The sequence below is a fragment of the Taudactylus pleione genome, unplaced genomic scaffold, assembly GCF_031769625.1.
Source record: "Taudactylus pleione unplaced genomic scaffold, aTauple2 ptg000096l, whole genome shotgun sequence".
NCBI classification, from domain to species: domain Eukaryota; kingdom Metazoa; phylum Chordata; class Amphibia; order Anura; family Myobatrachidae; genus Taudactylus; species Taudactylus pleione.
In genome coordinates this window covers 538,641-551,162 of record NW_028284498.1, presented here as the reverse complement: position 1 = coordinate 551,162, position 12,522 = coordinate 538,641, and the positions used below count along the sequence as shown (strand labels likewise).

Below are 12,522 nucleotides of genomic sequence, written 5' to 3'. Positions count from 1 at the left end.
CCATGCATTAAAAATGAACAGAAGATGATCACTAATACAGTGGAACCATGAAAAAAATATAAAATTTTTAAATCCAAAGCTTAACTTTCCTAGAAGATGCTAACGTCTTAAATGGTCAAAATACATTCATCATATTTTACTATTTCTGCTGCATTATTTTTTTTTTTTTACAGTTTGAGACTCCTATTTAAGAAACTGTGAGATTTCATTTCTCATCCCCATGTATTCCATGCTCTTGAATGGCATCATGCCCTAAAAGGAAGTTTTGTAATAAAATAGGTAACCCTAACCACTCTGCTTGAATGAAGTTGGATAGCTTGGAGCACTGGATGGCTTATCTATTCAGTTCTCTTCAGGAAGTTTGTTTATATTTTGTTAACATTCGTCATGTTTACACTGATGAAGAGTCAACATGATTAGAATGTCAACTAAATGTTCCTGGTGGTCCAGTGGTGGCTTTTGGGTCTGGCAGTCAGCTGATGGTAACGCTTGGCTGATCCTGCTTTGACATTTTAGATGTTGGCATTGCAAACATGTTGACATTCTGCTGATTTTGACATGTTCCACTGACACTTCAACAGTGTCCACATCATAACTGTCGACATTGTGGGGTCAACATTGTAACTGCATCCACAGCCGTAAGTAGACATTTTGGTGCCCTGTGCAAGAAAAAGCATTGGTGCCCCCCCCCATATTTGAAATATGGACAGCATGCCCCCACAAAAGTCGCATGGTCTAGAGGGGAAGCGGAACGGACGCATGATGGTACACCTAATTCAAATTACGCCACACAGTAGTGTCCCTTATTCATGTTACACAACACAGTAGTGTCCCTTATTCACATTACACCGCACAATAGTGTCCCTTATTCACAATACACCACGCAGTAGTGTCCCTTATTCACATTACACCGCACAGTAGTGTCCCTTATTCACATTACACCACACAGTAGTGCAACCTTATTAACTTTACATCGCACACTAGTGCAACCTTATTGACATTACACCGCAATAGTGCTCCTTATTGACATTACACCGCACATTAGTGAAACCTTATTCACATTACACCGCACAGTAGTGTCCCTTATTCACATTACACTGCACACTAGTGCAACCTTATTCACATTACACCGCACACTAGTGCAACCTTATTCACATTACACCGCACAGTAATGCCCCTTATTAACATTAAGCCGCACAGTAATGCCCCTTATTCACATTACATCGCACAGTAGTGCCCCTTATTCACATTACACTGCACAGTAGTGTCCCTTATTAACATTACGCCGCACAGTAGTGTCCCTAATTCACATTAAACTGCACAGGAGTGCCCCTTATTCACATTACACCGCACGGGAGTGCCCCTTATTCACATTACACCGCACGGGAGTGCCCCTTATTCACATTACACCGCACGGGAGTGCCCCTTCACATTACACCGCACAGTAGTGCCCCTTATTCACATTACACCACACAGTAGTGTCCGTTATTCACATTACACCGCACAGTAGTGTCCATTATCACATTACACCACACAGTAGTGTCCCTAATTCACCTTAGACCACGCAGTAGCATCCATTATTCACATTACGTCACACAGTAGAGCCCCTTGTATATATTATGCCACACAGGACTGCCCCTTACACATTATTCCATACACCAATGCAGCCAATCTCTCACTGTTATTCACTGACTGCTCGTCCTGGTCGTCGGGTTCCAGACTATAGATGGACAGTAATTAGATAGACAATGTCTAGTTAGACACCAGATGTTAGACGGACTAAAGGTTGACAGGGACAAAAGATTGACAGGGACAAAAGTCGGACACCCTAAAGTTCGACATGTAAAAAGGTCGACATTTACAAAAGGTAGACAGGGTCAAAAGTTCGATACCAAAATGGTCGATACATTTTTTTATTATTATTTTTTTTAGGGTTAGACACTTACTGGAGGGTTAGGGTTAGGCACTTACCCCCACAGTTAGGATTAGGCACTTACCCAGACGGTTAGGGTTAGGCACTAAGGGAAGGGTTAGGAACCAGGAGGGATGGTTAGGGTTAGGCACCAAGGGAAGGGTTAGGGTGAAGGTTAGGGCTAAAAAAAAATAAAATAAATTGTCGACCATTTTCATGTCGAGCTTTTGACCCTGTCGACCTTTTGCACCTGTCTAACTATTGACTGTCTGACATCTAGTGTCTATCTAGATTTTGTCTATCTAATTACGGTCTATCTCTTATACCACGCCCATGGTCGTCTGCCTTGCCTGTGAAACCAGATGCTGCACCCGCTGCTCAACATCTTCTTTGAGCTCTAGCCGATGCTGCGGATGGGAGGAGGAGTTTGGAGCTGTGAGAGGAGAGAGCAGGAAAAGGTAACCTGTGTGAAGAAGAGAGGGGGAGTCATGAATGGGGGGTAGTTTGGAGCTTTCAGGGGAGAAAGACCAGGAAAGAGGAACCTGTGCGGGAGATGGGGGGGCCACAAATGGGGGGGGGGGGGGTTGAAGCTGTGTGATAGGAGAGAGAGCAACAAAGGGCAACCTGTGTAGGGAGGGAGGGGGTCAGGGGTGCTGCAAATGGAGGGGGGAGAGCAGCAAAGGGTAACCTGTGTGGGGGCTATATCCCCTATAAAATGCCACTGGGATCACAGGCAAGGCATTGAGCTTGAAAAAGTCCAAAGTGTTGGACGAAACTAGTTGCTGCCTTCACGTCATCCAGACTGAGCTCAAGAGGCTTTCCTTCCCACCAAGCACCCTGAATTGAGGTTTGCGATTCACTAAGACGCAGCTTATCTGCTGATCCTGGCACACTGCATGCCCTAGTGGGAATGAAGGGGGAGGAGTTTGGTGCTGTGTGAGGGAAGAGATAGCAGGAGAGAGGAACAGGTGTGTGTGGGGGAGGAGTCGGGTGCCCCGAATGGAGCGAGGTTTGGAGCTGTGTGAGAAGACAGCAGCAAAGGGTAACCTGTGGGGGGGAGGGGTCGGTGGTGCTGTTAATGATGGGAGAAGTTTGGACCTGTGTGAGGGGATAGAGACCAGGAGAGTAAGGAGCCGGACGCCCCACTAGTAACAGTGCAGTAGGCGCCGAGAAATGGAGATTGCGGCGGCGGTCAGCTCCGCCCCTGGGGCATCCTATGCTCTGTGCGGTGGCACTGGCCGCACTGCCCTAGTTACAGCCCTGACTGCATCATCTCCAGGAGAGCTACTTAAAGACTAATGAAAATGTCTGCAGTGGTTCATAACAAATTGCAGTGATTTGCTGCAGAAAATATGAGCCATTCTGAAGCGTGATAGGTTTCCGAACTTGCGGAATTTTGCTTGCAGCTTTATGGGGCTGCGAGCAAAATTCAGCGAATCCAGGCTGCCGTAAAGTGCAGCCATTGCCATGATAACTTGCACCTGCGAGATCATTACTTAAGTACTATGGACAACCCCTATAAAATGCCACTGGGATCACAGGCAAGGCCTTGATCTTGAAAAAGTCCAAAGTGTTGGACGAAACTATTTGCTGCCTTCACGTCATCCAGACTGAGCTCAAGAGGCTTTCCTTCCCACCAAGCACCCTGAATTGAGGTTTGCGATTCACTAAGATGCAGCTTATCTGCTGATCCTGGCACATTGCATGCCCTAGTGCTAACTGCTACAGCACTTGGTCCCAATACTATAGCCGGCGGGACCCAGCAGTGAGAGTGAGCCGCAGGACATTTGAGGTCCGGGACGGATCAAACACAGAGCTGCCGCAGAGCGCTACAGCAACACAGGATCACTAGCAGTCTTTTGGTGTTGGAAGGAAATTATTAAAGCAGCAAGTGCTTGTGCTATGAAACTAAGAGGAACCTAACTCTCATATGTTACACACAGACATTAAGCAGTCCATTGACATTTTACATGAACCTCAGTTTCTTTTTATCCGGTCTATACTTATAGATTTCATCTGCCTCATTTATATGTATCCAGCTGGACTTTTATTCACTACCATTTATATGGCTCATATTTTATGTTGTAAGTATCGTTTATGTCATTTATTTTATATGGGCAGCACAGACGGTGTAATGGTTAGCGTTACTGCCTCACAGCACTGAGGTCATGGGTTCGATTCCCACCACGGCCCTACCTGTGCGGAGTTTGTATATTCTCCCTGTGCTTGCGTGGGTTTCCTCCGGGTACTCCGGTTTCCTCCCACACTCCAAAAATATGCTGGTAGGTTAATTGGTTCCCAACACAAATCAACCCTAGTGTGTGTATGTGTGTGCGCATGTGGTAGGGAATATAGATTGTAAGCTCCACTGGGGCAGGGACTGATGTGAGTGGCCAAATATTCTCTGTAAAGCGCTGCGGAATATGTGTGCGCTATATAAATAACTGGTAATAATAATAATATGCTAGTTTCTATGTACTGTATATTCTAGAGTAGACTGAACACAGATACATTTTTGCAATGACTAGTCAGTTGTTTTTACTGTGTAGCAAAATATCTTTATTATACTGTGTCAATTGGTGGCTGTTTCTATCCAGCGCAGTTTTTTCTTTAGTGTGCAGTAATGCTGACGGAATCAGTATGTAGGTTCTAATACCGACAGCGAAGCCCGGCAGGGGTGAAGATTCCGATTGCTAATTTAGGTAAGTACCCATAACCCTACCCCCTACCCTAACCCTCCCTTAGGGGTGCCTAACCCGAACCTTCCACCCTAGTGCCTAAGCCTAACCCCCCCCTCTAAGTGCCTAAACCAGAGGTTCCCAAACGCGGTCCTCAAGGCTCCCCAACAGTTCAGGTGTTAGAGATATCCATGGTTGAGCATAGATGATTTAATTAGTACCTCAGTCAATTTGATTTAACCACATGTGCTCAACCATGGATATCTCTAAAACCTGAACTGTTGGGGAGCGTAGAGGATCGCGTTTGAGAACCCCTGGCCTAAACCTAACACCCCCCCTTCTCCGCACCCTAAACCTAAGTCTCCCAGTGGGGTGCCTAACCCTAAGCCCTAACACCTAACCCCCCCCTGCGCGGCGCGCGGCTTACCTTCGTTCAGTTTGCCTGGGGTTCGGGCTCCTCGACGTAGGTCTAATGACAGGCACCTGTCATTAGTACCTGGTCGGGAAGCCGGCGGTCGGCATTTCGACCGTCGGCTTCCTGACTGCATCCCATGGTACACTTCAGGGAGGCACTGTACCATTGCAGCTAGTTAATCAACTTATTCAGATTCTCATGCCTATATAATATTACAGAACTTTGAAAAGATATTTTTATGCTTTAGACCAGTTATTCCTAAATCCAGTCCTCAGGACATACTAACAGTGCATGGTATCCAGGTCTTCTCACAGAATCACAAGTGGAATAATTAGAAACACCTGTGTCAGATGTGTGTCTTTATATAGAAAGGTCAGAATTGTACATTAATCTATTCATATCTTCCGTGACGAACTTCCTCGAGGCACAATTTCTTAGTTCAGGGTGTCCTGACACCGTTGTGGCTGACTCTTGTCTGGTCGCACTAGTGCCATACAAACCAAACAGATGTCACCAGCACTGAAGACAGCCATATGAGTATGCTTTAATGTTCTACATGAATTGCCCACCTAAAGTTTCAGGCATTCAATGCTAACAATCTGACACTGAGGGGGGAGATGTTTCAAACCTTCTAAAGACGACAAGTGAAGAAGTTGGCCACAGTAACCAATCAGCTACTAGCTATCATTTATCAAGTACTGTACATTCTATAGAATGATAGCTAGAATCAGGTTGCTATGGACAACTTCTTTACCTGTAATATTTAGAAGGTTTGATACGTCTCCCCCTGAAACGTTTTGTACCGTGTTCCTCTCAGGTCTTTAAAGCTGCATTACCACCAGTGGTGTAACTAGGGTATTTGGAGCTCAGGGCAAATTTGAAAAGGGAGCCCCCCCCCCCCTCCTGATGTGCGCGTGCGGCAAAAAAAATGGGCGTGGTCACTTAAAAATGGGGCGTGCCAACATGACACACCCCTTTATTTTCAAACTGAACATTCCTATCCATATGCACCTTAACCCCAGTAGTACCCCTTATACAGTACCCCCAGTACGCCCTCTCATGCAGGCTCATAGTAGTGCCCCTTATACAGTATCCCCAGTAGTGGTCCCTCTTATACAGCCCCCAATTAGTTCCCCTTACTCAGTACCCCCAGTAGTGGCCCCCCAAATGCAGTGCCCCATGTAATGTTCCCCCTTATGCAGTGCCCCCAGTAGCAGTCCCCACAATGCAGTGCGCCCAGTAGCGGTATCCCCTTGTGCAGTGCCCTTTATATGGTGCCCCCAGCAGTAGTCCCCCCCCCCTATGCAGTGCCCTTTTATATAGTGCCCTCAGCAGTAGTCCCCCCCATGCAGTTTTCCCAGTATTGGTCCCCTTATGCAGTTTTCCCTGTAGTGATCCCCCCTATCTAGTGCCCCCTGTAGTGGTCCCCGCAGTGCCCCTAGCAGTAAGCCCCTTATATAGTGCCCCCAGCAGTAGTCCCCCCCCCCCCTCCCATGCAGTGCCCCCAGTAGTGGTCCCCCTGATGCAGGCTCCCAGTAGTGACCCCCCCCTATCCAGTGGTCCCTGTAGTGGCCCTTCCTATTATTGCCCCCAGTAGTGGTCCCCCGAGTGCAGTGCCTCTAGTAATAGGCCCCTTTTAGAATGCCCCCAGTGGTAGTTCCACCCCCCCCAAGTAGTAGTCCCCAGTAGAGTAGCCCCCCACTATAGGTCCTCCCAATGGCGCCCCCAGTAGTAGCCACACCTCCCCCAGTAGAGGTCCCCCCAGTAGTAGACACCCCCCTCCCCGTTGTGCAGATAGGTTAAAAAAAAATATATATATATATAAAAATATACTTACCTGATTCCACGCTGCTCCTGTCCGCGATGCCGCTCCCGCCCGCCAGTCCGCCCGGTCTGGCGCGCTCAGCATTATGGGACAGACGTCATGACGTCAGTCCCATTACCCACTGCAGGAGCCGGACGGAAGTCCGGCTCTTGCAGTGGGTGCTGCAGCAGTCAATGAGAGTCTATCTGACTCTCATTGGCTGCTGTTTAACACACGCACGCCGCCAGCGTTGGCGGCGATGCGTGTGTTATGCACAGCCTGAGCCCGCCTCCTAGCGCTATTGGGCAAGCGCTCAGGGGGAGGGAACGGGCTCAGGCGTGCAGCACAGGACCGGCGCTGGAAGCCTAGCGCCGGTCCTGTGCAAATGTGTAGCGCTGACCGCACTCATTGCGGTCGGCGCTACACTGGCTAACTAGGGCTGGCGGGCCGGTACCGTGGCCGGCGCCGCCGCCGGTCCAACGGCGCCCCGGGCACGAACCCCGCTCGCCCTGCCCTAGTTACGCCACTGATTACCACCCAAAACAGAGTATTCCTAAGTTTGTATCTCTCCCCTGGTTGGAGCCTTAGTGGCTGTTTCACCCTGAGAGGTGACAATATATTGCAGCTTGTGATTGGTCCTCTCATTCAGACCCCTCCCCTGCCCCCACCTTCCTTTTGATCCATTTAAATATAGTTAACAAAATTAATTTGGTGTCCTGAGCGAAGCAGGAGAACCTGGAAAAGTTGCTGCATACGAGTACTGGGGGAAGTGACCATCATTGGAAACATATTTCCTAGATGATGGTGCAGCTTTATATTTTGTTTGACAGTCAACATAATAAACCAGCTATTAACTGTTTGGAATTGTGATAGCTCATTCATCTAATGGTTTTTGTAATATGAATTTAGGACCTCTTTCAGAGGTGGTCGCTAGAAGCGATCGCTCTCTCTGAATAGGGTGGGCGCTTCTGGTTTTTTGGTGTGGCCTCCTGGTCGCAAGCTAAGCTGTGAGTTACCACCCACAGCTTAGCTTGCGACCAGGGTGATGGTCGCGATGGTGGTCACCATCGCGACCATCGGGGCTTGCGACCAGACCCTAAGGTTGGGTCTGGGCACTCGCAAGCCCCAGGGAGCTTCCTGCTCTGATCGAGCAGGAAGCTCCCCACTGACATCACTGATGATGTCAGTGCGGCCGCCCACAAAACGGTAGGCGTTCCTCACGGAACACCTCAGTTTTTGAAACCACCCCCCCGGCCCACCCACAAAAAGTAGCGAGCTGTCGATCAACATCGACAGCCGCCCCTTTTGTAGCGAGCTCCGGAGCGAGCGAGCTTCTCTCTCGCTCCGGGGCTTACGCACGCGCATTGCGCCCGCTGCGCATGTGCAGGGCCACCCATCGACCCAGTTGCGAGCACATCGATGCTTGCAACCAGGTCTGAATGACCCCCTTAGTATTTAACTTGTTAGATGACTACTTTGCTTGCAGCATTTTTAGCAGACAAAGTTTGATCAACTATTTTTTTATGGATCACACAGCACTTCAAAAGTAACTTGTTGCCGATGCCTTAATTAAAGCCTGCATCCGAAGAAAAGGACTGCCACCTGAAGGCTGCTTTCATTACTAATATCTATATTATAATTGTGTATGGTCTGTCCCGTCTTCAACATGCACGCAAGGTGGGAACTGGGATGCCCACCCACCCCAATGGCTCCCACTGCTAGAGTGTTGGGACAGACCTAACCCAGATGGAGGACCCGGGGTAAGTATAGGAGTGAGTGAAGGGGGCACAGTATTGAGCGGGAGGGTCAGGGGCGATACAGCAGAGAGGGTGGGGCGGAAAAGTGGATAGAGATGACAGACAGAGCAGGGAGCAGAGCAGAGCCGGGACAGACTAAGGTGACATTTTAAGGTATGTACGCACTAAGCGATATATCGTATGATATATCGTTCTGATGTGGATTGGAACGATATATCGGCCACATCACTTAGGTGTACGAGTGATTGTACACTCTCCTATGACCAACACCATGCTCTGGATGTTGCGGGGGAACGATATATCGGGTGTTCGTACATTTAGATCGTGCAGGGTGCATGGACCGCCTGTTATATCGCGCTGTTGCATCTGCCGTCGCTGGGTACATGCATCGTCTAGTGTGTGCCCGGCTTTACTAGTGTATAATAACATTGCAACTAAATATCTGGAAACAAGTGTATACTCTAATATTTAATGTGTGCATTCTGTTTTTACCTTTGTAGGAGTTGCAGACGTTTCTTGAGTATGTGAATTCTAAGCCGCCCTATGATATTGTGGTGGATGGGCTGAACGTGGCCTATCTCCTCAGAAAAAAAACACTCTCTAAGACTGTGAGTATTGGATCATATTTAATTAATTTAATCACTGACTTTACACTTGCAAGGTTTGTGTGGGTTTACAAATATGCTGTATCCATAGCAACCTATAAGTCAATTAGAGTATTTAGCACTGGACTAATGAAGACAGTCATCTATTTCCATAATTGCCAATCTTAGTAAAAACAACAAGCACATCTATTTGCGGTAAAATCAAACTGGATATTACTACTTTAAAACATCAGGCAAACTCGCCAGGAATTCGCTGATGCCTGCAACGAATATTTATTCCATAATGTTCTATATCGTGTACGAATAAAATAGCAAAAAGTAAAAGGATTAATTGTAATCATTTTAAAATAATTTTAAAATATGTTCTCAAAATCATATAATGTATGTACAATCAATGAAGAAAACATCCATCAGCCTCAGATTTGAAATCAGTCAGTCGGGAGCTGTTAGTTGTGGCGATCGCCAGTTGCATACATGCATATTAAAGTCGCGTCCACACTAGATGATAAATTGGATGATATGAACGATAACGATATTGTTTTCGTTCATCGCGTTCAATATCGTCCAGTGTGTATGCAAGATATCATTAACGATACGCACTTCCGCGGATCGTTAACCATGTCTTTCATCGTCCTTACATGCAGGGCAAGTTCGGGGATGAGGGAGGGTGCTCTCACCGAACGATATCATTAACGAGTGCAGTATCTATTAATGTTTTCTTTTTTGTTACATAAAGTTTGAGGACCAGTGTGTCAGGTAAAATGCAAACTGGTGTTGAGATAACTCCTCTTTAGGGGTTTATTTAGGGATCCGAGCGCCCCTGGCAAGGTAATGGACTGGTGCCCCCTCCCCCATAATTTCAGGAAGTGCCCCCAGTAGTAGTCCCCTCTATGCAGTACCCCCAGTAGTAGTCCCCTCTATGCAGTGCCCCCAGTAGTAGTCCACCGTATGCAGTGCCCCCAGTAGTAGTCCCCCTATACAGTGCCCCCAGTAGTAGTCCCCCTATACAGTGCCCCCAGTAGTAGTCCCCCTATACAGTGCCCCCAGTAGCGGCCATCACCCCCCCAAAACGTGCCCCCAGTAGCGTCCATCCCCCCCACAACGTGCCCCCAGTAGCAGCCACTCCCTATACAGTGCCCCCTAGTAGCCACTCTCCCCCCCCCCCCCCTTCCCCTGTGCTGTGCCAGAAAAAAAAAACCACAAGGGTAAAAAAGCAACTTACCTGATCCCCGCTCCTGCCGACGACCGCCCCTGTCCACTCCTCCGGGCCCGCTCTCGCTCTGCACTATGGGATGGGAGAGACGTCATGACATCTCTCCCATCACCCGCTGCGGAGGGAGCCGCAAGTCATGAGAGTCTGTCTGACTCCCTTTGTCTGGCGGCTGTGTGTTTCTAACTGTGTAGGGCAGACCGCTGTCTCTGTGGTCTGCCTTACACTTGGGGCCTGGGGGACTAGCGGGGCTAGTTCAAGCCCCTGGGGTAGTCCACCCATTGGCTGCTGGTGGCACTGCCGGACGGCACCCCCCCTTTGGCCGACGCCCGTGGCGAGTGCCATCCTGGCCAATGGGTAGATACGCCCCTGCTCCTCTTTCAAAGTGATCTGTTATGATAAAGACAAGAGGATGAAGAATTGAAATAGAAATGATAAACCTTATTTGTTTTTGATATGATTGATCTTACTTGGATACTATTCTACAGATTAACAGAGGTGCTGCACTGCGTAATCAAGCATAGTGCCGACATCACTATTATCACTGCATTTGCACCTGCTCCCCACCTCCCCCAATAATTTGGCATTCTACGGTATCCCTGTGTCTCGGTCAGCATGTGTGCCATGTCCTTTATTGTATAAAGCCCCCTTCCTCTCCCTTGTCCTGCCTCTCCAAGCACAGGCAGGTGTAAATGCCAGAATCCCACAAGTCTACATAAGCCAATATGCGTGCGCTCGCTTTTCTAGGCATACTCAGAGTGATTTAATGTAAGTTATGGTACATGTAAGTAGTGCTCACTCTATATCCGGTCCATAACGAGTGATGCATTTTATAGGGCCTTTACTCTTCATTTTGGCATCTGCTTTCAGGAGGAATCCTAATTTGTAGTTATAGTTAGTTTGTATTGTTATAATTTAAATTGTAACATCACTTTAAAAATTATTTGGTCCAGACAGGTTTGTCTGTCTGTATTACCTTTGTATAAGTCGGCAGATGAGCTTTGGCATGTACATCGGATACATTTGTTTTGCAGCAGATCTGGTTGTCAGGTTTTTGGCCATGAAACTAAAGAAATGTGCCCAGTGAATCCCCATTAAATCGTCATTACTGGGAAGTGGCCTGCATGGCTGAGATGGCGGATGCACTTTCAGGGAGCTCTGCCGGTCCCATCCTTGAAGCGTATCTGCTGGCTGTCTGTGACTCTGCTGCTGCCCTATAGTTTACAGTACTTACCTTCTGAGTGTGTGAGACCCCGTTGAAACTCCTTCCTCGGCTCCAGGCTGTTCCTTTACCGGGAATGGCACTACGCTCTGTCCTTCGCAGACACCAGCACAATCTTGGATGCCCGACTGGAGACCCCTCCTCTCTACCCGGGCAACCCAGATGACAAGGTGTTCGGGACCTGCTTTGGGGCTCTGGCAGATATAACATCTCCTCCGGCTCCTCCTGACAGCTTGCTGGACACCTGCAGCGGGTGGCGCTAATCCGCTGCCAATGCCACATTGCTGGGCCAACTGCTCAACTCCTACTCCTGAGCTTTGCAGCCCGATAACAACTACTTCCACCTGCTGGGCCAGGTACCGGGTGCTCGATCATCATTACCCGGTTTCCTTCTGTTGTCAAACCGCTGCCGTCCTGTATATCTCAGACTGCGTCACCTTCATTTTCTCCACCATCTCCCTGGACTACCCGGACCCTACAGTGATTGAAGGCCATATCAGTGTCCAGGTAAGCACCAGTATCTAACTGTGGCACCCCTTCTCCTACCTACCTGCCACTGGTGTGCTACCCTTTTCGACCAGTGTGCCCACATTTTATTTAGACTTTAAATAGCCCCCGGTTGACGAAATTCAGTGGCCTCCCATAAGGTGCAAATCCTCTGGGATTCTGCACTAAGAGACATTTAGGGGTACTTTGCCTACAACTGGTATTTCCCATTACCTGCTGGACTGTCCCATCAGTCTCTTCCTATGTTTCCATTTTTATACCTCAGTGACTTTCCAGTTTCCAATACCTCCGAACCTGTTCTTGCGCCCATCACTATCCATCATTGTTACCTCAGCCGTGACCTCTTAATACTTAGAGATTGGACGCTGTATTTCACCCAGTCCTCCATGTAACTCCTCCAGACCCTGCTGTG

At 48.3% G+C, this 12,522-nt stretch overlaps 1 protein-coding gene across 2 annotated transcripts in view; it reads left to right on the top strand.

Annotated features, from left to right (window-relative positions):
* Window positions 1-12,522, top strand: part of PRORP (protein only RNase P catalytic subunit) — a 187,591-nt gene that overhangs the window by 108,651 nt on the left and 66,418 nt on the right. For both annotated transcript variants that reach the window (XM_088470307.1, XM_088470306.1), the window contains one exon: window positions 9,067-9,174. In XM_088470307.1, coding sequence (XP_088326433.1) covers window positions 9,067-9,174 — 108 coding nt within the window. The remainder of the gene's footprint in view (window positions 1-9,066; window positions 9,175-12,522) is intronic.